Source organism: Microtus oregoni, unplaced genomic scaffold (assembly GCF_018167655.1).
Source record: "Microtus oregoni isolate MIOR12 unplaced genomic scaffold, Mior012 000105F_ref0000443, whole genome shotgun sequence".
Lineage (NCBI taxonomy): Eukaryota > Metazoa > Chordata > Mammalia > Rodentia > Cricetidae > Microtus > Microtus oregoni.
In genome coordinates, this window is record NW_024544720.1 from 1,721,908 (window position 1) to 1,746,475 (window position 24,568).

General features: G+C 46.0%; 1 protein-coding gene across 1 annotated transcript in view; it reads left to right on the forward strand.

Moving 5' to 3' along the window:
- The first annotated feature begins 744 nt into the window (after nucleotides 1–744).
- LOC121443329 (intracellular hyaluronan-binding protein 4) overlaps nucleotides 745–24,568 on the forward strand; it is a 32,034-nt gene continuing 8,210 nt past the window's right edge. The window contains exons 1-7 of the mRNA XM_041645047.1: nucleotides 745–1,214; nucleotides 6,233–6,392; nucleotides 9,941–10,102; nucleotides 10,435–10,503; nucleotides 12,841–12,924; nucleotides 18,565–18,736; nucleotides 22,149–22,334. Coding sequence (XP_041500981.1) covers nucleotides 869–1,214; nucleotides 6,233–6,392; nucleotides 9,941–10,102; nucleotides 10,435–10,503; nucleotides 12,841–12,924; nucleotides 18,565–18,736; nucleotides 22,149–22,334 — 1,179 coding nt within the window. The 5' untranslated portion in view covers nucleotides 745–868. The remainder of the gene's footprint in view (nucleotides 1,215–6,232; nucleotides 6,393–9,940; nucleotides 10,103–10,434; nucleotides 10,504–12,840; nucleotides 12,925–18,564; nucleotides 18,737–22,148; nucleotides 22,335–24,568) is intronic.

A 24,568-nucleotide genomic window follows, 5' to 3' on the forward strand; every position in this document is an offset into this window, starting at 1 on the left:
GCAGGGGTGGGGCATGGAGAAGTGAGGGAAGGGAACAATTTTGAAGAAAGCGTAACGGCATATATATGCATATATACACATATATAAACACATATACCACAGAACCATTACTTGCACGATAACTTACAAAGTTAATTTTCAGGACAAGAAAGATGGCTCAGGAAGTAAAGGCACTTTCCAGCAAGCCTGACAGCTAGTTTGGAATTTGAGTACCAGAAACCAGGCCTTAACTGACTGTCTCAAAAGCAAACAACCACTATCTAAACCTCACCCTGTCCGCGCCTGCACGCATCACCTCATCACAGTGGGTCGCGGGGTTATTTCTTTGGTTTGCTCTTTTGCCCCTGTCACCTCTGTCAGAAGCTCAAGTCTCTGCAAGCCTGACTGGCTCAGTTCCCAGCAATACTTCCATCTCCTGAGAACTCTGACTCTCCTCTAAGCACTTTCTCTCAGTCTACAGCCATTCCCCGAACACGCAGCCCCTGAAAGACTAGTGACCAGGTAACCTAGGTGAAGTGCAGCGAGGCGCAACCGGATTCCCACCAGGCTGTGCTGCGCAAAGGCGAGCTGCCTCCGGGGTGCCTCCCGTGGTAGCTCCGCCCCAGTCCCGCACCACCACGCCCACAGACCGGGGGGGCGGGGAGGATAAGGTGGGGCGTGACGTCACAGACAGCGGCTGCCCATTGGGTCGTCGTGCGCGCCGGGGCCGGGGGGCGTGTCTAGGAGCGCTGATTGGCTGGCGCGCGCCGGCGGGGCGGAGCCGACCGCGGGCCGGGAGCGCGGCGGCGGCGGCAGCATGGGTCCTCGCCCGCGGCTTCCCTGAGCCTCGCTGGCCTAGGCTGCCCGCGGCGCCCGCAGCGGCGGCGGCATGAAAGGGGCCCTGGGGAGCCCGGTGGCCGCCGCGGGCGCCGCGATGCAGGAGACGTTCGGCTGCGTCGTGGCCAACCGCTTCCACCAGCTGCTGGACGACGAGTCCGACCCGTTCGACATCCTGCGCGAGGCCGAGCACCGGCGCCAGCAGCAGCTGCAGCGCAAGCGGCGCGACGAGGCGGCGGCAGCCAGCGGGGTCGGGCACCGCGGCGGCCGGAGCACGGCTGTGGTCTCAGGACACAGACCCGGCGCGGCCGGCCGCAGGGAGTCGCAGAAAGAGCGCAAAAGCCTCGCGGCAGCGAGCGCACAGGAGCCGGACAACCCTGGGGGCCCGCAGCCGTCAGGTACGCCGTGGGCATCCAGCTCACCCCCTCCGCCGCTGGACTCTGGTCGCGGGGACAGGTCCCGCGTGGGCGAGTCAAGTCAGAGCTGGGAGTCCTGATGGGCGCAGGGCCCCCTCCAGGGTAATCACCCTAATAACCCTCCCGTGGGTTATTATAATATCCTACCCTCCAGGGTCACCCCCTCAGAGTCAAATTTCCTGGAGTCAGTCTCTCGCAAGATATGACCCTCCAGGGCCACCCTTCTGGGTTGTCACTTTTCCAGGTCACCCTGTCTCGGTATAGAGGCCAGGGTCTTAATCCCGGTGGGCTCATCACAGTTGAGGGAGAGTAAGCAGGGCAGTGAATTTTGATGGACCGAGGATCCTTGGTTACTCTCCCAGGATCCCTTATCCTCGAGAAGGGGTAGGGGAGTCATCCTCCCTAGTGGGGTCGGGGGGTCCTTGTCCCTATGGACTCGCTCTGCATCGGGGATGGAGTGGACCGAGCTGGAGGTTCTTGATGGATGAGAAGGCCCGGGGTCCAGGTTCGGTGGAGGGTCCGGGGACTGACAGGCTGAGGGTTGCGAAGCTAAGATCCCGACATCTGCCCCTGGCTGCATCCTTCATTCCTTCACCCCCCCCGCCCCCCCGCGGGCCTCTGCGGGATTCAGCTCCGTAGGCGACGCGCAGTTGAAGCCTTCAGGGATCCCAGACTCTGGGCCTCGAGATTCAGGGAGGCCTGGGCACCCGAGGGTGCAGGAGCCCCGGAACGGCAGACCCTGAGCTTGGGGTCCCGGCTTCTCTGCGCCTTATCCCTTTTCTTTATCTCCCTCTCGTAGCTTCTGTGGCATCGATTGCAGGTGGAACAGATAGCGTAGGTGGGGAGTGTAACTGTAATTGATTCAGTACTGCTTTTGGAGAGCCGGCTTTAACCTTTGCAGTCAAAATGTTCAAAGTTACCCTTTCTGGTTAGCAGAAGGGCCAACCCTCTGCTGGGTGTGCTTGTGTGCACAGCAGGCTCCTTCAGACTTCGGGGCTGTCACCTGAACTGCGTCAAGGCTTTTGCAGCCACGCTCTTGCCGCCTGCTTGCCCCGTTTTCCCCGTGATAACACTATGACCGTATGTAGGGTTGGCAAGAAGGAGTATTGAGACCGGAGTGCAGTTTAACCACGGGGTAGGCAGGTATTCCTGTGAGCATTATTGCTTTGTCCTTGCTTGAGAAAAACGGTCTAGAAAACCTCTAGCTTTACGGTTGAGGCTTCGGCTAGGTAATGTTTACTGTAATCTGTGAAGTTAATTTGAGACATTGCTTGAGAATCAAAATTATTACAACGAAGATGGATACCACAGTGGGTGTAGGATTTCTTTTAAAATTGAAATGCATTAAACTGTACAGTTTTACTATGTATTTCTCTTAAACGCATTTATAAAAATGGAAGGGAAAGATTAGAGAAAGGCTGTTTTGCCTATTTACTTCTGTTTTGTTTGTTTTTTGAGACAGCGTTTCTCTGTAGCTTTGGAGCCTGTCCTGGAACTTGCTCGTAGACCAAGCTGGCCTCAAACTCAGAGATCTGCCTGTCTCTGCCTCCCGAGTGCTGGGATTAAAGGCGTGCCACCCTCCCTCCATCCTCCCCTCTATTTACTTCTTAATCAAGTGAAAATATATTAGCCTTTGAAGAGTACCAGTTAAATTTTTAATTTGTTATTGTTGTTGTTTGTTTGTTTTTTGAGACAGGGTTTCTCTGTATGACAGCCCTGGCTGTCCTGCAACTAGCTTTGTAGACCAGTCTGGCCTTGAACTCAAAGAGATATATGCCTGCCTCTGCTTCCCTAGTGCTGAGATTAAAGACGTGTACCACTACGCCTGGCTAAAATGTCGATTTTTTTTAGCCCTTTAAAAATTAGAAATATTTTTGTTATGATGACCCAGTGTTTGATGCATGATGAGCAAGTGATCCACCCCCCCTCAAGCAATCTCAGAAATGTATGAAGCTAGCAAATGGGTCCCTTATTTTTTATTATCAGTAGCACTATGCATTATATACATATATTTATGTAATGAAAGCACAGTGTGGGTCGAAAACATAAGGACCTCATGTTCAATCCCTAGTCTGAATCCATGAGCCCCAGAGAGAGGCCTGGTCTCAGAGGGTATGAACCAGGGTTTACTCTCGCTTCTGGATCCATGCGCACACTGGCACACGCGTGCACACAGCACATTGCTGTTTCTGTTTTTGCAATCTACTCTCTCACTTGGAACTGTAAGCTAGTAGACTTAGAACTTTCTTCTGTCAGTCCACAGTCTAGGGGTTCTGGCTTTAGAGACCTAGTTGATGCTGTTAGAATGGAAATTTTGAAACGAGGGTTCTTTTTCCAAGTGTGCATGATTACCATGCCCGAGGCTCCTGTTCTAAATGTATCTGATGGACCGCAGAGAGTGACTGTAGGTGTTAGTGCTAACTGACATGAAAGACCATGGTTCACTGTACTCAAATTTTTTTTTTTTAATTTAGCCGGGCAGTGGTGGCGCACACCTTTAATCCCAGCACTCAGGAGGCAGAGGCAAGCCGGTCTCTGTGAGTTCCAGGCCAGCCTGGTCTACAGAGCTAGTTCTAGGACAGCCAAGGCTACACAAAGAAACTCTGTCTTGGAAAAAAAGAAAAAGAAAAAAATGCAAACTTTGAATGTCCTGAGTGAATGTAGTGAGCACAAATACTCAGCACATTTGCTGTGTAACAGAACAGTTGCTGATCTCAATGATGTAGAAGTCACTATTTTTCCCATGGAAATACAGATTTCTAGTGTTCTTGTCGGTCTAATGATGACCCTTGGGTGAGCCTTGTCCAATAAATTCATTCTTCAATCATTGGTTGTTCCATTCTTGTTTTCATAGACTTTCAGGGTTCTGGTGGATAAGCCCACATTCAGTTCTTTCTTTTAGGAAGTCTTATTGTAGACAGCTGACAGCTCCTTATTGAAAGGGCTGGGGAAATGCAGCATCTGCAACTGCCTTGCTGATTCAGCACAGAGAAACAAGCTAGGTCCAGTTGCATCTGGATCTCCTAGAACCAAGTTGTGGGGGAACACGGAAATCTCTCTGGTTACCTTTGTTTTGGGATTTTAGAGAACTGTAATGTTTGCAAGGTATTCCATTATTATAATAAATTACATTTAGTAGTTTCAGTTTATACACAGGGACACTGGAAGACACTTAATCGATTAAGTGTCTTAGAAATAACTAAGAGAAGCCGGGCGGTGGTGGCGCATGCCTTTAATCCCAGCACTCGGGAGGCAGAGGCAGGTGGATCTCTGGGAGTTCGAGGCCAGCCTGGTCCACAAGAGCTAGTTCCAGGACAGGCACCAAAGCTATAGAGAAACCCTGTCTCGAAAAAAAAAAAAAAAGAAAGAAATAACTAAGAGAAGCAGAAAGAAGTGAGAATAAGCACTTCAGCAATTCTGTAGCTGAACGGAGATACATAGTTAAAAATATGAGTGGCAAGTGGGAAATCAGAAGCTGATTAAAAATAATAGTTCTTTTCTTGAAAAGATCTTTTTTGTCTTTTATGTGTGAGCATATTTGCCTTCATGTGTGTATATATACAGTGTATATGCATTTCAATGCCCACAGAGGCCAGAAGAGGGTGTCAGATCCCCAGAACTGGAGTTACAGATGGCTGTGAGCTACCATGTGGTTGCTGGGAATTGAACTCAGGACCTCTGGAAGAGCAGCGAATGCTCTTAACCTCTGAGGCATCTCTCCAGCCCTCACCTTATTTTCTTGAGACAGGGTCCTTTAAAATAAATTTAATGACTTATTTTATTTCATGTACATTGATATTTTGCTTGCATACATGTCTGTGTGAGGGTGTCGGATCCTTTGAAACTGGAGTTACCAACAGTTGTGAGCTGTCATGTGGGTGCTGGGAAGTGAACCCAGGACCTCTGGAAGAGCAGTCAGTGCTCCCAATAGCTGAGCCATCTATCTCTTCAGCCCCCTAGAGACATACTTTTCTTTCCTTTCCCTTTCTCTCTTTCATTCTTTTTTCTTTTTCTGAGCCCAGATTTCTCTGTGTAATCTTGACTGTCCTGGGACTCTCTGTAGACCAGGCTGTTCTTGAACTCAGAGATCCACCTTCTTCCCAAGTGCTGGGAGTAAAGGCCTTTGCCACCACTGCCTGAGACATGGTCTTTCAATAAAGCCAGAACTCTACTGTGTATCTGTACTAGCTGACTAAGGCTAGTCTGCCTCCCTAGTGTTGGTGTTACAGGCATTCTTCATCACTCTTGGCTTTTCTCTAGGTTCTGGGTGTCTGAACTCTGGTCCTCATAATTTGCACAACAAGCACTTTGCCCACTGAGCCATCTCTCCAGCACCCAATTTTGATTTCTTGGTAATGTAAATTTTTGCAATCAAAGTTCTATTTATATCTCTCGATGTTCTAAGCATACCACAAACACCTATCTTCATGCCAGAAGATAGACCCTAGTTGCCCTTGGTTTGTTTGTAGCTAGGATTCTTTTTTGTTTTGTTTTGTTTTTGTTTAGCTTTTCAAGACAGGGTTTTTCTGTGTAGTCCTGGCTGTCCTGGAACTCTCAGAGATTCACCTGCCTCTGCCTCCTGAGTGCTGGGATTAAAGCACCACCAAGCCCAGCTGCAGATGGGATCCTAAAAGTATTGTCTGAGGTACAGGGTTTTTAATCCTTTAATTTTCTTAGATGAGTCTTTATCACTATGGCTTGGTAAAGGTGTATTTGTGAAATGCCATCCATCCAGTAAAAGACACCTGACAGCATTCACAGAGGCACCGAAAAAATGTCAGACTAGCCAAGCATGGTGGCACACCCGAGGCAAGATGGTCATCAATCCTGTAAGTCCCTGGCATTTCCAGGACATGGTGCAGTTTTCTAATTAGCAGAGGCGGCACTGGGAGGCGGTGACTGTTTCTCCCTGAAGCCCTCGCTTTCCAGCGACTTTGATTCTGGGCAGAAACCGTGGTGCTGTGGATGCTGTGCTCGAGCTTTGCTTTGGTTCCCCGCAGGCCAGAAGCGGACTCCCAGAAGAGGGGAGCAGCAAGGATGGAATGACAACCGGGGGACAGACGCGCTTGATAGAGCAGAGCGAAGGCCCTACAGGGAATATCGACTCTATGACACTGAGAGACAGGCAGACTTGGCAGCGGAGAAGTTTACAGATGAAAAGTATGTACCTTAGTCCTCGGTTAGGGTGGCCGGGGCCCCAGAGATTTCCAGATAACTACTAGGCTTTGTGACATTTCTGTGGTGGCAGTCCTACGAATAATTTGCCAAGGTAAGTCTCAAGTCATGTTACCTTCAGTAGAACATGAAGGATCTTCCATTTACCTATACCTTAGTATATAGGAAATGATTATACAATTGAAAATTAATTGTGGCCGGGTGATGGTGCACGGCTTTAATCCCAGTACTTGAGAGGCAGAGGTGGGCAGATCTCTGAGTTCAAGGCCAGCCTGGTCTACAGAGGGAGTTCCAGGACAGCCAGGGCTGTGCAGAGAAACCCTGTCTTGAAAAACAAAACAAAAAAAAAATTGTGGGTTTGGGGTGCAGCTCAGTGGTTGAGCATTTGCCTACCATGCATAAAGCTCAAAGAACAGAAGGTTCATACAAAAAGCATTTAAAAAAAACTTATTTTAGCCGGGCGATGGTGGCGCATGCCTTTAATCCCAGCACTCGGGAGGCAGAGGCAGGTGGATCTCTGGGAGTTTGAGACCAGCCTGGTCTACAGAGCTAGTTCCAGGACAGGCTCCAAAGCCACAGAGAAACCCTGTCTCGAAAAAAACAAACAAACAAACAAAAACTTATTTTATGTTTGTGGGACTCCGCCTTTGTGTATATATGTGTACCACATCTGTGCCTGGTGTTCATGGAGGCCAGAGGGGTATCAGATCCCCCAGAAGCAGAGTTACAAATGGTTATAAGCCTAGATGCTGGAAATCAAACCCAGGTCATTTTTAAGATCTCTTAACTGCCAGCACTCTTAACCTCTGAACCATTTCTCCAACTCCTGAAAAGCCCTCATGTTATAAAACAAAACAAAACAAAACAAAAATAACCAACAAAACACACACACACACACAAGTATATTGAAGAGGTTAAAAATTCTTCTGAAGTTAGATTAGGAAACTAATTTTGGGTTTAGGGATATAATCACTATGAGATTAGCAGTTGTCTCATGACCTCCTCATGTAAACTGTTGTACATGTGTGTTCATGCACACACAATAAACAAACACATGTGAAATCACAAAACCAATCAACATTTTTCCATCTGTTAATCTACTGAGGTAGTAAAGTGACATATTAGTTATTTTTCTTTCTTTTTAAAAATTTTACTTTTAAAAAAATTTATTTATTTGTATTTTATGTACATTGGTGTTTTGCCTGCATCTGTGTCTGTGTGACGATGTTTGAGCCCCTGGAGCAGGAGTTACAGACAGTTGTGAGCCGCCATGTGGGTGCTGGGAATTGAATCCAGATCCTCTGGAAGAGCAGCCAGTGCTCATAATCGCTGCGCCATCTCTCCAGCCCCATTAGTTTTCTGTTGCTGTGACAAGATATCATGATCAAGGCAACTTATGAAAAAAGAAAGCATTTAATAGGGGCCTTAAAACTTCAGTGGGTGTGTCTTTAACCGTCATGCCAGGGAGCATGGCAGCAGGCAGGCAGAATGGTTCTGGAGCAGCAGCTGAGAGCTCGTTTCTCATCTATAACCACGAGGCAGAGATCAAGCTAACTGAGACAGGAGTGGGCTAGTGAGAGCTTTTGAAACCTCAAAGCCCACCCCCCATGGCACACCTCCTTCATCAAGCCCACACCTTCTAATCCTTCCCACACCTCTGGTCCTTCCCAAACAGTTCCACCAACTACGAGGGAAACATCCAAACATGTGACCCTATGGTAGTGCACACGCCTGACCACTCTATTCCCTTATTCTTCTTGACACACATGACGGTTTCCCATGGGATCAGCAGCGTTTGCTTGGTGTTTTTGGTTGTGTGCTAACTGCACACAATGCGTTAACTGTACACTCAGTGGTTAATTGTGTACTCAGTGACCCATTATTTGGGTGTCTCATACATCGCCACTTGTTCAGTGCTAATGGGCCTGTGCTTGGCTCAGCATCAGGCTTTTTAATGACGCATGGGAGCAGAAGCAGCTTTTGCTCTGTGTCAGGCATTTCCTCAGTAGAGTCCTACAATTAGAAGCCAGGTGAGGTTGTAACCTGCATCTGCTTTAGTACAAAGTTAGGTGGGTAGAGATGGTATAAAAACAGATAAAATTGGGATGGGGGAGGCTTGTCGACCCAGTGTGACAAACCACAGTCACAGCTACCTACCAGCTCGCTTTGTCACTTATCTGGGATAGCATCTCCCGCAGCACAGTCTGCAAACTGGGCTGTAATCCAGGTTGGCTTTTGCTTATTTGAATTAAAGTGCACTTACTTCGAATTTCTTGATACACGTTACTAGACAAAATTATAAAATTTTTGTTATCTTAAAAGAGTCTAAATTCAGCCCTTAGAGATGGAAAACAGAGACCTAGAGTTGGAGTGACTCGGGTCTCAGTTAGTTGACAAGGATGTTGACTCTATACAGGCAGAACACGTGTTTTCCTTCAGAAGTGACATCCTTTGTGTGAGGAGTTGACCGAGCCCAGGATCAGATGCAGAGAATAGTCATGTTGGTGTATGTGGATCTGGGGTGCAAATATTCCTTTGAGTGAAGCAGAAGCTTTTCCTTAGGCCTCTTAGTGAACTTAATCGAACCCTCTGAACATAGACTTTTTAGGTTTGGCAGGCGAGCACCTGCTGTTCTTCCAGAGGAACTGAGTTTGGTTTACAGCGCACTTATGTACCAGGAGCTCACAACTGCCTGTAATTCCAGCTCTGGCCTCCAAGGGCACACACAGAGATGTTTGCTTACATAGAGATTGACACAGGCATACACATAAATAAAACTAAAGTAAGTCACTGGGTGGTGGTGGCACATTCCTTTAATTCCAGCACTTGGGAGACAGAGAGAGGCAGGTGGATCTCCATGAGTTCGAGGCCAGCTTGGTCTAGAGCTAGTTTCAGGACAGACAAGGCTCTTACACAGTGGAACCTTGTCTCAAAAAACAAAATAAATAAATTAATCTTAAAAATCACTAGTCTTCCCTGTCTTTGGTCACAGAATAGAAAAAAGTTCAGTATGTTAAAGATTTCAGCTCTAAATATCACCTTCTGGGTATGTTTAGAAGAGAGATTTGGAGGGATAATTTTTAAAGATGAAGCATTTTTCTTACACAGACCATTTCAAATTAAGTGTTTAATACCAAGACAGGAAAGAACCTTTACATTTAACTAACACAGTCATTGTATATAAACGAGGAAACTGAATTCACAAGTGAAAGCCAGTTGAGAAAGAACAAGGACCTGTGCTCCCTACCTGATACCCATGTGACCCGGGGCAGATCCTTCCTGTGCTGCTTCAGGTTTTCGTCTCTTTACAGAAGTTCTGTGTATTAAACGTGGCTGTGAACATTAAAGTGCTGTGTGTTCAGTGCCCAGAGAAGTGCCAGGTACTGTGTTTAGTGGTGAACTGTTTAGTCAAGCCATCATGCTTTCTGACTTATAACCATAGCTGCCTTCTAGAGTTGGTATGTTCTTCTCAAAAAGGCTTCAGACCTTTTAAGTCCAGTTCACCACTTCTCGTCATTCCTGTCTTCTCCTAGACCAGTTGACAGGTTTGACCGAGACAGGCCACTGAGAGGACGTGGAGGCCCCAGAGGAGGCCTGAGGAGCAGAGGCCGAGGTGGACCCGGGAACAGAGCTTTTGACTCCTTTGACCAAAGAGGGAAGCGAGACTTTGAGAGATACAGCAGCAATGATAAAGCGTAAGCTCCTTTGCTGTGCCATTTCTACTTCAGCTTTTGTGTCTGTTGATGATCAGCTTAATACGAGCGCTGTCATTCTCGTGGAACAGGATTTCATTCTGTAAGATTACGAGCATCTGTGTGTATGTTGTGGGGGTGGGCTGTGACATGCATGAGTGCCGTGCCTGTAGAGGCTAGAAGATGATGCCAGAGTTACAGACAGTTGTTGCTGTCTAATGTAAGTACTGGAAATTAAACCCAGGCCCTTTGTAAGAGTTGTCTCCGCAGACACTGGGGCAGTGCTTTCTGATTGGGAGGCCGATGAGGAACATGGCTGTTCTTTGTTTCTTCAGAGCAAACAGAATGGAGGACAGCATGGGTGTCTGCGGTGTGCGCTCCTGGGGATCAGGTAAAGACACTAGGTAAGGTGCAAGGGTGTGTTCTCTGAGAGCCTGCAGTGGAGCCAGAGTCCCTGAACCTTGACTTTTTAAAAACTGTGTTCTCTCTGGTTCTGTTTGTCAAGTAGAAATTGATGTGGATTGTTGTTTGGAGTGTGTATGTGTGTGTGTGTGTGTGTGTGCGCGCGCGCATGTGTGTATGTGTGCAATTGACTGAATCAGGAGAAAGCTTTTTAAAACATAGTTGTTGTGTTGTACTTAGATTCTTAGACTGTTTTTAACTTAGCTAAAATAAGATAAAATAATAGACCTTTAGGGGGTCGGGTATGGTGGCAGATGCTTTGGATTGGGAGGCAGAGGTAGGAGGCTCTCAACGAATTCTGGACCAGCCTGGTCTATATAATGAGTTCCAGGCCAGCCAGGGCTACATCATGAGACTCTGTCTCAAATAAATAAAGCAAGTAAATAAGCAAATAGACCTTAAAAACAATTTTGAGTCTAAATACAACATAACAACTATGTTTTTAAAAGATTTCTCCTGATTCAGTCAATTGCAGATGTACACACACACACACACACACACGCCCTAAACAACAATCCACATCAATTTCTACTTGACAAACAGATGGCCACATATATGCTCATATATCTTAAGTATATGGTGTGTACACTTGCACATCTCAGAATATGTTTATATATATATATATATATATATATATATATATATATATATATATATATATATATATGAGACAGGTTCTCAATATTTGGCCCAGATTACTGTGAATCCTTCTGCCTTAGCTTTCCAAGTGCTGGGGTTATAGACATATGCATCACACTCAGACCTGTACTTTATTTCCCTGTGAGTGTCCAAAGTTCTTACAGCTGTTTATTTGGTAAAGTATTTTGCAGGGTCTTTACATGTGGCTCAGGTAGAACAACTCACAACTGGGTGGTGGTAGTGCATGCCTTTAATCCCAGCACTCTGGAGGCAGAGGCAGGTGGATCTCCGTGAGTTCAAGGCCAGCCTGGTCTACAAGAGCTAGTTCTAGGACAGGCTCCAAAGTTACACAGAGAAACCCTGTCTCAAAAAAAAAAATTTTTTTTTTTTTTGCTTAGCATACAGAAAAGTCTGGGTCTGTTTCCAGCACCGTATGAACTGGGAGTGATGGTGCATACCTGTAATCCCAGGTTCTGACGTTCAAGGTTATCTGTAGCAAATAAGGAGTTCATGAAGCCTTGTATCAAATTGAGCACTTGCTGCTCATATAAGGGAGTTTCAGAAGTTTTGAATAACTCTTCTATCTTTGGTGGGCACTGTGCCCACACAGTACCCATACAGGCATGCAGACAAACACACATATACAGAAAATAAAATAAGCTTTTAAAAAAATTGAAAGCTATAATAATTTTTTAAAATCATTTTTTGAGGTTTACTTATTTTACGTATATTGTGCTCTGTCTATCTGCATGTACACTTGCATGTCAGAAGAGGGCGCCAGATCCCATTATAGATGGCCGTGAGCCACCATATGTTTGCTGGGAATTAAACTCAAGACCTCTGAACCATCTCTCCAGCCCCCAAAGCTGGAATTCTTGCCAGGCTTGGTAACATACACCTGTGAGTCCAGCACTTGGCGGGAGGATCCCAGCCCATTGCAGAGGGAGGGAGATTTGTATGTGAGTTTGAGGGTAGCCTGGTCTACACAGTGAGCTCTCAGACACTCGGGGCTACACAGTGAGACATTTACTCAAAAATAAAATATATAAAAAGAGAAAATGAGGGGCTGGAGAGATGGCTCAGAGGGTAAGAGCATTGCCTGCTCTTCCAAAGGTCCTGAGTTCAATTCCCAGCAACCACATGGTGGCTCACAACCATCTGTAAAGAGGTCTGGTGCCCTCTTCTGGCCTGCAGGCACACACACAGACAGAATATTGTATACATAATAAATAAAAAAAAAAAGAGAGAGAAAATGAAAAGATAGATTCTCCAGTATTATAAGAGTTTGGATTTTTTTCCCCTGATCATTATCGTCTGGTCTTAAATTTAGAGCATTTATGGATGTTTCTATTTATCTCTAACATTTTGGAAATAACTTTTTGTTTTTAAGGCAGGATTTCTCTTTGTAGCCCTGACTGTCCTGGAACTTGCTTTGTAGACCAGGCTGGCCTTGGACTCACAGAGATCTTCCTGCCTCTGCTCCTGAGTGGGAAATAACATATTTTTAAGCAGCCCTTACTACTGTTTTTCACTACAGTGTGGACATGGTCGCTTCAAGGGCATGCCCCTAAGAAACGAGGCCTAAATTGTGTTCCCTTGGCGTGACAGACTGTATGACAAATGTTCTTGCTGCTTTTCAGTGACACGGAGCCAGCTGCACCCATGGACGAGATCTCAGCGATGGAGGAGTCCCAAGGCACCCTGGATGAGGAGTCTCCCACCAAGTAGGCAGCTGCTTCTTAGACCTATGGGTTATCTCTCATAGTGATTCTTAATGATACATTTCCCCTCCCCTCTCAAGATTGGACACTGTGTGCATGTGCGTGTGAGAATGTGCATGTGTGCATGCGAGCGTGTGTGTGCGTGTGTGTGTGTGCGGGGAGGTTGCTTGTGTGAATGTAGAGGCCAGAGCAGGGTACTGGGTGTCTTTCTCTGTGGTTTTGTCCCTTGTTGCCTTGAGATGGGTCCCTCACAAATGAAAGCTCACTATTTCAGCTAAGTTAGGTTGCCAGTGAATTCTTAGGATCCTTCTGTCTCCACTCCACATTCCTGGAATTTTTAGGTGGGTGTTGGACATTCACACTGTGGTCCTCATGTTTGCAGGTACTCTCAAAGAAGATGGGATCTCTCTGTGTAGCCCTGGCTGTCCTATAGTGCAAAATTCAGACCAGGGGTCTCTCTGTGTAGCCCTGGCTGTCCTATAGTGCAAAATTCAGACCAGGGGTCTCTCTGTGTAGCCCTGGCTGTCCTATAGTGCAAAATTCAGACCAGGGGTCTCTCTGTGTAGCCCTGGCTGTCCTATAGTGCAAAATTCAGACCAGGGGTCTCTCTGTGTAGCCCTGGCTGTCCTATAGTGCAAAATTCAGACCAGGGGTCTCTCTGTGTAGCCCTGGCTGTCCTATAGTGCAAAATTCAGACCAGGGGTCTCTCTGTGTAGCCCTGGCTGTCCTATAGTGCAAAATTCAGACCAGGGGTCTCTCTGTGTAGCCCTGGCTGTCCTATAGTGCAAAATTCAGACCAGGGGTCTCTCTGTGTAGCCCTGGCTGTCCTATAATGCAATATTCAAAGCAGGGGTCTCTCTGTGTAGCCCTCGCTGTCCTATAATGCAATATTCAGACCAGACTGACCTTGAGCTCACACAGCCTCACTTCTCTCTGCGCCCCAACGCTGGGATTAAAGGTGCACACACCTTACCCAGCTGGAGCAAGCATTCTTAACCCACTGAGCCATCTCTCTAGTCTTTCCTTAATGGTTTTAAAAGCTGAGTCCTTTCTCATATCATACTGGGTTGATCTTATTAACAAACTAGTTAAGTAATCTGATAGGTTTTTTTTTTTAAGTGAGAATAGATTAAATTCAAGCATTGTGTCTTCTGCCCCCTTACCTCTTCTGTTTTGCTTTTGTCCCCTTTATTCTCCTGTCTTCCTTTTTTCCATGAAGACCGGGTCTCTTGTTCATACCTAGCACACTGAGGCTTTAAGCCTCCTTTCCCTGTGAATGAGCGAGGGTGCTAGCCACAGAACTTGTAGGATCCTCCTGTTTCCTAGTTTTGTCTCTCAAGGCAAAGCCACCTCCTGGAATCCATAGCCAAGCAAGTCACAAGGCAGGGCTAATTGGAACCTTTGAAAGGTTTTTGTTGTTTAGTTTGGTTTTTATTTTTATTATTACTATGTGTGTGTATGCATCACATGTGCATGTGGAGGTCAGAGAACAGCTTTGTACATTGTTCTCTCCTCCCTCCTCTATGTGGATTCCAGGATCTATCCCAGGTCACTAGGCTTGTGTACAGCACCTTTACCCATTGGGCCATCTCTCCATCCCCTCTGGACAATCACACCGTGCAGCATCCCAAACCTTGACAGGACTTTCCCCTGGTGTTGCCACACCTCTGAGCAATCCAGTGCCCCAGACAGGAAGCTGGTGGTCTTCCCATCCTCAGAGCCTCTTTTCCTCGGTGCAGAACACTGTACCATCTCTTCTCCCACCTCTTAGAGCTTTGGGTCCATTCCCACAGATTTCCTCAAACCCTCAAGCTGTCAGTGTGTTCATGTATTCCTCCCCAGCTCTGGTCTTCTTGACATTTTAAATGTGTGCAGTCTCCTACTGGCCTTGCACTGTGCCACGGTTATTTCCTCTCTTACTCGTTCTTTTAACTCCAGACCTGCCTCCTGTTGTCATTACCCTCTGAACACTCCCTCCATGTCACCAGGCTTAATGGCTACTTCATTCTGGATTTGTGCGGATTTGAGCTCTGCTCTCTGGCTCTGGTTTCCCTCTGCCTTGAACATCTCCTTTGTGACTCATGAGGGTTTTGCCTTAGGCCTCTTCTCCTTTTCTGAATCTTTACAGTATCTTACATACCTGCTGCTTAAATTGTCATGCCTGTGTTGACACCAGAATACAGATCAGTGGCTTCCTCCTTCAGTAAGAGCTCAAGGTCTGTGTGCGTCTCTTGCACGCCTTCTCCAGCATCCCCTCCGCTTTGCACGCTCAGGTGACTGCACTGCTTGCTTCCCCATAGACGTCTGACCTCACCAGTGTCTGTCTGCTGGAACAGCATTATCACCTGTTAGCTTCCACAATGGAAGCTAAGAAGTCTCCCTGGGAAGCCCTGTCTTCAGTCCTTTCCCACCCCCAAATTCAGGCCTGCGCTCAGACCCTAACTGTTCACTGTCTGTCACTGGTACAACCTAACCTGTTTTCTGGTTGTCACTGCAGCTCCCGATGGCCTCTGCATTCCCACTGCACCAGAGTGGCTCTTAGACTGGTTCTCTGAGTGTCATGTCCTCCGACCCCTTGAAACCCCCTCCAGTGGCTTCCTGTTCCCTCCCTGTTCTTACCCTGATGTGTACAGTCCCGCAGGGCCTGGCCTCGCTGGGATGCTCAAGTTTGACTATTCTTGTGCCTTCCCAGGATTCATTTTGTGGCCCCTACTTCGTGTTCTGAATGTACCTTATCCTCACCCCACTGGGAGCCGTAGGCTTGCTTCCCTGCTTGCTGAATTCTGCTCTTGACCCTGCTGCTGGCTTCTTACTCACCTTCAGCTGCAGAATAGACTGCACCAGTTTGATCAAGTTATTTAATCTGCCCTCATCTGTAAAATGGGGCTAACCAGCTGCCGCAGCATGGAGTTGTAAGGACTGTGTTGTGTGCATGGCTATGTTCATATCCACAAGTGGGAGAGAGGGAGGGGCACCGAGAATGGAGCCAGAGCTTGGTTGCCATGTAAATACCTGCCAGTCTCATCTTTGCTTCTTATAAGATTGGCAGTGACTGACAGTCGCAACAGCTGCGAACTTACTGCTCAAAACAACTAAGAATGTGTTTTTAAAATCGGACTCATAGTTAATGTGCCTATTTGGACAGTGTTAACTAAAGAAACAGACGCATAATTTCTGGGAAAGTGAATTATGTAGGAAACACTGTTAGAGGAGTAAACACTTGTGTGTGTTCAGGTGCACGGAGGTTGAAAGCCAGCAGGTTTTTATCATTCTAATTGACAGAATTAAGACACAGTAGCCTTCCTAATTTTAGACAAGGTAGGATGGACTAACACTGGAGGAGGCTAAGCAAGGCCACCATGCTGCTCTGTGCAGAGCAGCAGAATGTAAGCCTCCGTGGGAATTCAGTGCGGCCAGCAGAGTAACCATGTTGGCCAATGTTGAGGAGCTCTTGTTTCTTTGGCCCCGTCAAACTTCAAAATCATGGAAATCTCATAGCGATGTGCCATTTTTGATGGTTTAAAAATTCCATTCCTTGCCAATAATGTTCTCTCCTCGTGGCTCTGGCTGACTGACTTGACATTGGGCTTTCAGCATTAGCCACAGTGCAGCTCCAGTTCACCTCTCGGGCTCAGAACTTCTCGACGGAAGAGCTTGAATCCTGCATGTACAACCTAAAACACACACTTACTCTTCCAGTTTGGCCAGTTTACTGATGTGTTATACACTTCCTCCCTTGCTTCACGCAGCAGCTGAATTGTTCCTCATCACAGCGTTCTGACGTTGGAGGGAGTCTGCTACCCTGACTGCTTTGGTCTCTGAGTTTTCCTCTTCACTGGAGACCTCACATAAGTGGGATCTTACACAGGAAAGAGGACACGCTGGTTTATTTCACTCTTCATCATGTTTCCAAATTTCTGTCATTTAATGACCTTCCTTAATACTTTTGTTTTGCTTTGTTTTTGGGACAGGGTTTCTCTGTGTAACAGCTGTGGCTATCCTGGAACTCACTCTGGAGACCAGGCTGGGCTTAAACTTAGAAATCACCTGGCTCTGCCTCCCGAGTGCTGTCATTAAAGGCATGTGCCACCATGCCCAGCCTTTGTTATTTTTTTAATCCCTTATTTTCCTTATCTGTTCATCAGACAATAGACACTGGTAGTTTGTAGTTTGAGGCATGTGTAGTACCACTGTGAACATTCGTGTGTGGTCTCATATGGATGCATGTTCTCATTTCTCTCAGGTGTGAAATTACTAGGTCATATATGAACTGTCAGAAAAAAAAATTTCGAGACAAGATCTCTCTATGTAGGCTGCATTAGAATTTGCTATGTAGCCTCAGCAGTCTTGGGGCTCAGCTGTCCTTGAACTCACAGAGGTCCAGCTGACCTTACCTCCCTAATGCTGGGTTTAAAGGCGTGAACTACCACACCTGACTGTAAAATTTGAACACCCACCAGACTGTTTTCTAAATTGACACACAATTCCCTAACCATATATTTTTGACACCCTTGTCAACACTTTTTAAATGCCTTTAAAGACACTTTTTTTCCTTCTTAAAAAAGAATTATTTTTATGAGTGCTTTGCCTGCATACATGTATACCACATGCGTGCCTGGTGCCATGGGGTCCAGAAAAGAGCATTGGATCCCCTTGAATACAGCTGGTTGTAAGCCACCACGTGAATCCTGAGACCCAAACCCAGGTCTTCTGCAAGAGCTGCAAGTACTCTTGCTGATGAACCATCTCTGCAACCCTTAAAATGCCTTTTTGATACCAGTTGTCCTGTTAGGTGTGGAATGGGGTAACTTCTTGTGGTTTGCCACCCTTCTCTGACAACTAATGATATTGGGCATTTGAAAAGGTTTTTAATGTGTCTATTTTGCCTGCATGTGTATGTGCAAATGCAGTTCCTTTGGAAGCCATACGAGGGCACAAGATTCCTTGGAACTGGTGCTTCCAGAGCCAGCCATCTCCTAGTCTGTTTTAGATAGGATGGGGACAGAACGTTTGCTCAACACATGCTACTCCTAAGCTCCACCCACAGTGCTCCAAAAAGGTCTACAATAAAAACCTCACTCCAAACTGACTCATAGAAGAGGGTAAAACATGAACGATTTTTAACAGGTTCTCACGATGAAGTTACCAGACAAATGTGGAAATAAGCATGAAGATATAATGAGGCCACAAGAAAACCTAAACTTATAATGTGATCAAAAATAGTTCTGGCATAATGAGGAAGAGGTCTAAAAAGGGTTTGGAGCATGGGCCTGGAGAGAGTCTGAACCAACAGAAGGGGTATTTATAAAAGTGTACTTTGTGACCCATTGTTTTAAGACTTCAGTCCATGGTTTCCATGACTTTGTGTCCACAACATCTCTTATTTTTCCCCAATTATCATATTGCCCCCTGCCGTCAGAAAAGGTGCATGATGGTGTAATTGATGGGGAGAACATGGGGTGATGACGTCATTTTCACAAACCACTGTGAAGGTACCTTTAGTTTGCAGTGCAGGATAGGATGGAAGAGATAAAACTCAGATGTGACCCCAAGGGTCTGGTTACTTTCCACCTTACTACATTTCTAATAAAGTGCTACAAAAGTTCCATCAGCAAAAAAAATTATGATAATATACCTTTACAGAGTTCCTGAGTTGGAGGTAGAAGAGGAAAATCAAGTCCAAGAGATGACCTTGGATGAGTGGAAAAACCTTCAAGAGCAAACCAGACCAAAGCCTGAGTTCAACATCCGCAAGCCAGAGTCCACAGTTCCTTCCAAGGCAGTGGTGATTCACAAGTCCAAATACAGAGACGATGTAAGTAAGCCTTCTGTCTTGGGGGAATATGTACTGCTGCCCTCATCAGGCACAATCAGACCTCTCTTGGAGGACGTGAAAACAGAACCATCTGTGTGGGGAGTGTGATGTGGAGGCCAGAGGAGACGTGTGGTTCTCAGCACTGAGGCCATCTCTCCAGCCCCTCCACCTGAGGTTCTTGTTTCTGCTCAGGCCTCACCAAGGGTGATGGGAAGGAATGGCACTTGGTGTGTCGACAGGAGAATACCGCATTGTCTGCTGGCCTTGAAAGTAAGCCAGGAAGACACAAGCGCCAAGGGTTCCGTCCACCTTGGCCTCTCGGAGGCACAGAGCAGCTGTTTCAAAGGCTACTATTTTGATGATTAGATCGCCATCCCCTCGGGTTCTTTTGTTTAAGACAAAGTCTTGAGTATGTAGCCTGGTCTGGCCTCAGACTCTCCATCCACCCATGTTTCAGTGTCCCGAGGGCCAGGCTAAGGTTTGCACCACCACACTCCTCTTTCATGATGAGCATTCCACTGGGTCAGTTATGAGTTGAACCAAGACCAGGGAACCTATATGTAAACAGAGGCTTTCTGCTGCTCCGCCCAGTCCTGCAGCTGCTTTTAAAATACTCAGAGGCTTACTAGTACTTATAAGTGCATGGCTGATGGCTAAGCCTTCTTACCAGCTAGCTCTTAACATTTAAATTACCCGGTGTTTCTTATCTATGCTTTACCACATGGTTCGTGGCTTGTTCTCATTTTCTACATGTCTTGCTTCCTTTGTTGCTGGCTGGCTGGCATTTCCAAGACTCTGCCCTTCTTCTCCTCTATCTCTGCTTGGATTTCCCTCCTGGCTCTTATTTATCAACCAATGAGACCACATATTCACAGTATACAGAAAGACATCCCACAGCACCTATATTCTGTGATCCCTTTGTTACGGTATTTGAACAGCACTGCTTCCTCTGTCTAACTCCAGAAACTGCTGAGAAGTTCCTAGATCGCTGATGGCACTGTCAGGTACCAGACTGCAGCCAGCTGTACTGAGGGCATTATTATGGACTCTGTGTTGTGTAGGGTTATTCTTCACAGTTCCTGTCTAGCACTGATCCTGTGTGTGTGTGTGTGTGTGTGTGTGTGTGTGTGTGTGTGTGTATACATACTTACTCGTGTGTCTATCACTCTTCACTTTTGTTTTGAGACATGTTTTGAGACAAGACTCACCAATTCAAGTAGACTGGCTAACAAGCTCCAACAATCCTAATCCTGTCTCTGCCCCCCGCTGTTGGGGTTACAGATGCGCTCAGCTTTTTACACGAGTGCTGGGATCCACTCAACCCTCATGCTTTATGCAAGCACCTCCCCAGTATCTCCCCAGCTCAGCATGGGGCTTTTTACCAGATGCCTGGACAGAGAGGCTCCAGGGAAATAATGTTTATAATAAGTAAATAATGTTTACAAGGCTGATCCCTTACCACTTTCTCCTGTTACTGAAGTTAAAGGAACACTGAAGCACCCAGGTGCAGAGTTTAGAATTCCTGTTGTCAGGGCTGGAGAGATGGCTCAGTGGTTAAGAGCATTGCCTGCTCTTCCAAAGGTTCTGAGTTCAATTCCCAGCAACCACATGGTGGCTCACAGCCATCTATAATGGGGTCTGGTGCCCTCTTCTGGCCTGCAGGCATATACACAGACAGAATATTGTATACATAATAAATAAATAAATATTAAAAAAAGAATTCCTGTTGTCCCAGCACAAGCCAGACTGTGGTGATAAGCAATCTTCCCCGCTGGGGAGACTCGCCAACTTCCAGTCAGCTCAGAACACTGTGTATTTTTCTCTGTGTTTCTCTATTAGTTAGATTTCCAGTGTTGTAGCAAAATGTCTGAGATCACTTATGAGAAAAGTTTTGATTCAGCCTCAGGTTGTGTGACCCAAAGATGCAAGCAGATGGCAGAAAGCCGTATGCTTGCCTCACTGCGGCCAAGAAACAGACAGGAAGGAGCTGATGTCCTAATGATGTCCCCATCTGGGACTCAGCCCCACGACCCACTTCCTCTTACCATGCCCACCTCCTCCAGATTCCTGTGAGGATTTTCATGCGCACTTTGGTCAGTTACCTTGAGTACTTCATTTAGGAGGCTGCTGATGACACAGTATATCCACTCTGCCTTCCTGGTCAGCTCAAGGTCTAAGACACTTGACTGGTAAATTCTGAGATGTTCCACCAGAGACCTAGGAGGCCAGAGTTGGCTTAGCAGGCAGCACGTCTTTTTGTTATTCTTTTCTGTTGTGAACACTAAAAATGTAGCTTCCTGTGAAGCCCAGTACTGTTAAGGCTGGGAAACAGGTAAAAATAGTAGCCGGTTCCTCAAACAATACATATTATCCTAGGACTTTCTTTGGTGGGAGGTCTCTTAAGACACCAAAATCTTCGAGGGTAGCCTAGTCTGTAAGAGCTAGTTCCAGGACAGGCTCCAAAGCTACAGAGAAACCCTGTCTCAAAAAACCAAAAGACCCCGAAACCAAAGTAAGTTAGCAACCCCAAGATTTGGCTCATGTTGGTTTAAGAACGATCCTGGCTAAAAATGTCATAATGTCATAGATTAACTAGGACCAAAGACATTTACCTTTTTTTTTTTTTTTTTTTTTTTTTTTTGGTTTTTCGAGACGGGGTTTCTCTGTGGCTTTGGAGCCTGTCCTGGAACTAGCTCTGTAGACCAGGCTGGTCTCGAACTCACAGAGATCCGCCTGCCTCTGCCTCCCGAGTGCTGGGATTAAAGGCGTGCGCTACCATCGCCCTGCCAAAGACATTTACTTTATTGAAACCAAACTAGCCGAGTCCGATTCATATTCCCTGGCTGCAGAGATCTGTCGGAATATTTGATGTAACTATGTTAGCTAACTCATTGACATTCAAAATACACTTGAAACATGCTAATATAATCTTACATTTTAACATACCCAGAGTGGGTTATTTATTTTTTTATTTGTTCCTTTTAAGACAGGGTCTTACTATGTAGTTCTGGTTGCCTTGAAATTTACTATGTAGATCAGGATGGCCTCAGACTCAGAGATTCACCTGCCTGTTTCCTGAGTGCTGGGATTAAAGGCATGAGCTACCACACCCAATAGGATTTTGGTTCTACTTGAATAGTAAATTCAAAGATGCTTGGTCAGAGACTAACTAGGATCCCATACCTATATCCCCAGCACTTGGGAGGCTGAGGGCAGGAAAGCAGCCTGGGTAGTTTTGCTTGTATTAGACCAGTGTCTGGTGTCTAGCTAGGACACATCCAGGGTCTTCCAAGTCCACAGGGACACACAGGCCACCAGTGCAACGTTTTAAAAATGTTCGTTACTAGGCCCAGGCTGTGCATCTGTGGAGATGGCCGTGCGTGTGACCGCCTGACCTGTGGCTGTGTTCCAGATGGTGAAGGATGACTATGAGGATGAGTCCCATGTCTTCCGGAAAGCTGCCAATGACATCACATCCCAGCTGGAGATTAACTTTGGTAACCTCTCTCGGCCCGGACGGGGAGCCAGAGGCAATGCCCGAGGAGGCCGAGGAAGGATCAGAAGAACAGAGAACTATGTCCCCAGAGCAGAAGTGGTGGTAAGTCCTGACGGCCTTTTGTGACCAGCTGCAGCAGGCCGCACCCCAGAGCCTCAACTGTGTGTCTTCCCCTGCCAATCTCGCGTAGATCCCCAGCCTCTAAAGCACCCTCCAACAGTTGAGGTTTCTGAGCAAAGGCTTCCCTCATGAACCATTTCTTCCTGCTGTGTCCCCCTACTGCGCGATCACCCATCAGTGCTGCTCCCTCCAGGAGGCTATACCCAGTCCCAGCCCAGTCTCCTGTGCTGGGATGAAGGGTCTGTAGCTTGTTAAAGACACAAACACAGGCTCAGTGGTTAAGAGCATTGTCTGCTCTTCCAAAGGTCCTGAGTTCAATTCCCAGCAACCACATGGTGGCTCACAACCATCTGGAATGAGGTCTGGTGCCCTCTTCTGGTCTGCAGGCATATACACAGACAGAATATTGCATACATAATAAATAAATAAATATTAAAAAAGACAAAGACAAGACCTTTTTAAGCACACACTTGAAGTAAAAACAAATGTATTCTGTGAACAGTAACTGCCACTCCTGTTGAGCGAACAACCGCAAACTCGTGCAGGACACAGGTGCCACATCTGTCCCCTGCTCCTATGCTGAGGCTCATCTCAGGACTCTTCAGAAAACCTTGCTGTGACACTGAACCCCTTGCTGTGACTTAAGTTCCCCACTTCAGGTCTCCCTGAAACTTAAGCTCTGTGTGGGAAACTGTGAATTCATTCTTGCTTACCTTAGGTACCTAGCCTGTAGTAAATGGTTACTTTTTAGGTTTATTTTATACTATGAGTACTTTACATGTGTGTGTCTACCACCTGTATGCCTGGTGCCCTTGGAGGCCAGAAGAGGGCATTGGATCTAGATGGCTGTGATGAAGGCGTAAGTCACAAACAATGCCACACCAATTCGGGGTTATGATTATTAGGGTGGTATTTATTTAAAGGGGAAAAAACTTACAGATCACTGTCCCAGGCAACAGCCCTCTTCGCAACCAGGAAAGGAGTCTAGTCGCAGGCGGAGCAGGAAGTGAAGAGAGCGAGGAGAGGGAAGTGGCCGCTTTTTTAAAGGGAGAGAAACCACGCCCCAGTGGGCTGGTACCTCAGCGGTGATAGGCTGGAGGAGTGGGAGGACCTCCCGCAACACCTCCCCCTTTTGTTTAAATAAGAGAGTTCTAAACCTACTATGAAATTATATACAATAAGTACAAATATCCTATTCTAACTAGCTTAGGTCTTATATAATAAATAACTTGGCCAAGTCATGAGAGAAAGTAACTACATTTATATAGTCTTCAACCCCATCGAAGATCTGAGAAGGGAAATAATGTTACCTGGGTAATTAGGAAGTTCAGTAAAACAACTTCCAAAACATGCAACAAATTACAGAGACAACTAGCTACCTGGGCAATCACCCAAAGTCACATTAGCAGCGTTGAAGCAACCAACTTTGGCTAAGGCCTAACATAACTGACATACCATTTTCTAAGGCAAGCAACTTTTCAAAACTATCTTACCCTGTCTTGGCAGGATATGACAGTCCTGTTTTATCCATTGATGCATGCTCTGTATCTTTGTCAGTTGTAGAGGTATGGGCATTTCTTTGCCCAAACGCCAGTTCTGCCAAAAAGAAAGGCTCCAGGTGGAGTGTCTTTGGTGCTCAACATTCTCTCGGGAATTGAGTGGTGTTGCCAGGAGCAATTGTGTCTCACTACCACAAAACTCTGAGTTAGATTAAAGGCCATTTTCTACAGCTCTTTGAAGAAGTTGAAGATTATCTATCTATACTGAGTATAATCTCTATATATCTAAAGAACCTGATTAGTCTATTATAAATGACAAACTTAGATGACTATTAGTCTATATAATTCTCAATATCTATCTAACTTAAAGACTAAGACAATAAACGACTGTGAAACAAATGAGGACAATGGCCTCCATATATAAACAATGTACAAATAAACATTGCAGTAGGTAAATATATATCAATACACAATCATTATATAAGTATCTTAATCAGAGGTAGAAATGTACACTGCAATATGGTAAATATATACAATATATATATATCAATACAATATATGTCAATACATAAAAAATGTTTTAAACAGAGGTAGAAACATGCATGCGTACAATAGTCAATATAATTTAACTTTGTATCAATATACAAGAATCTATAGCAATGTATTTGTCTAAAAACAGTAACTCACAATTACAAATCTATTATCCCATCATCCCTC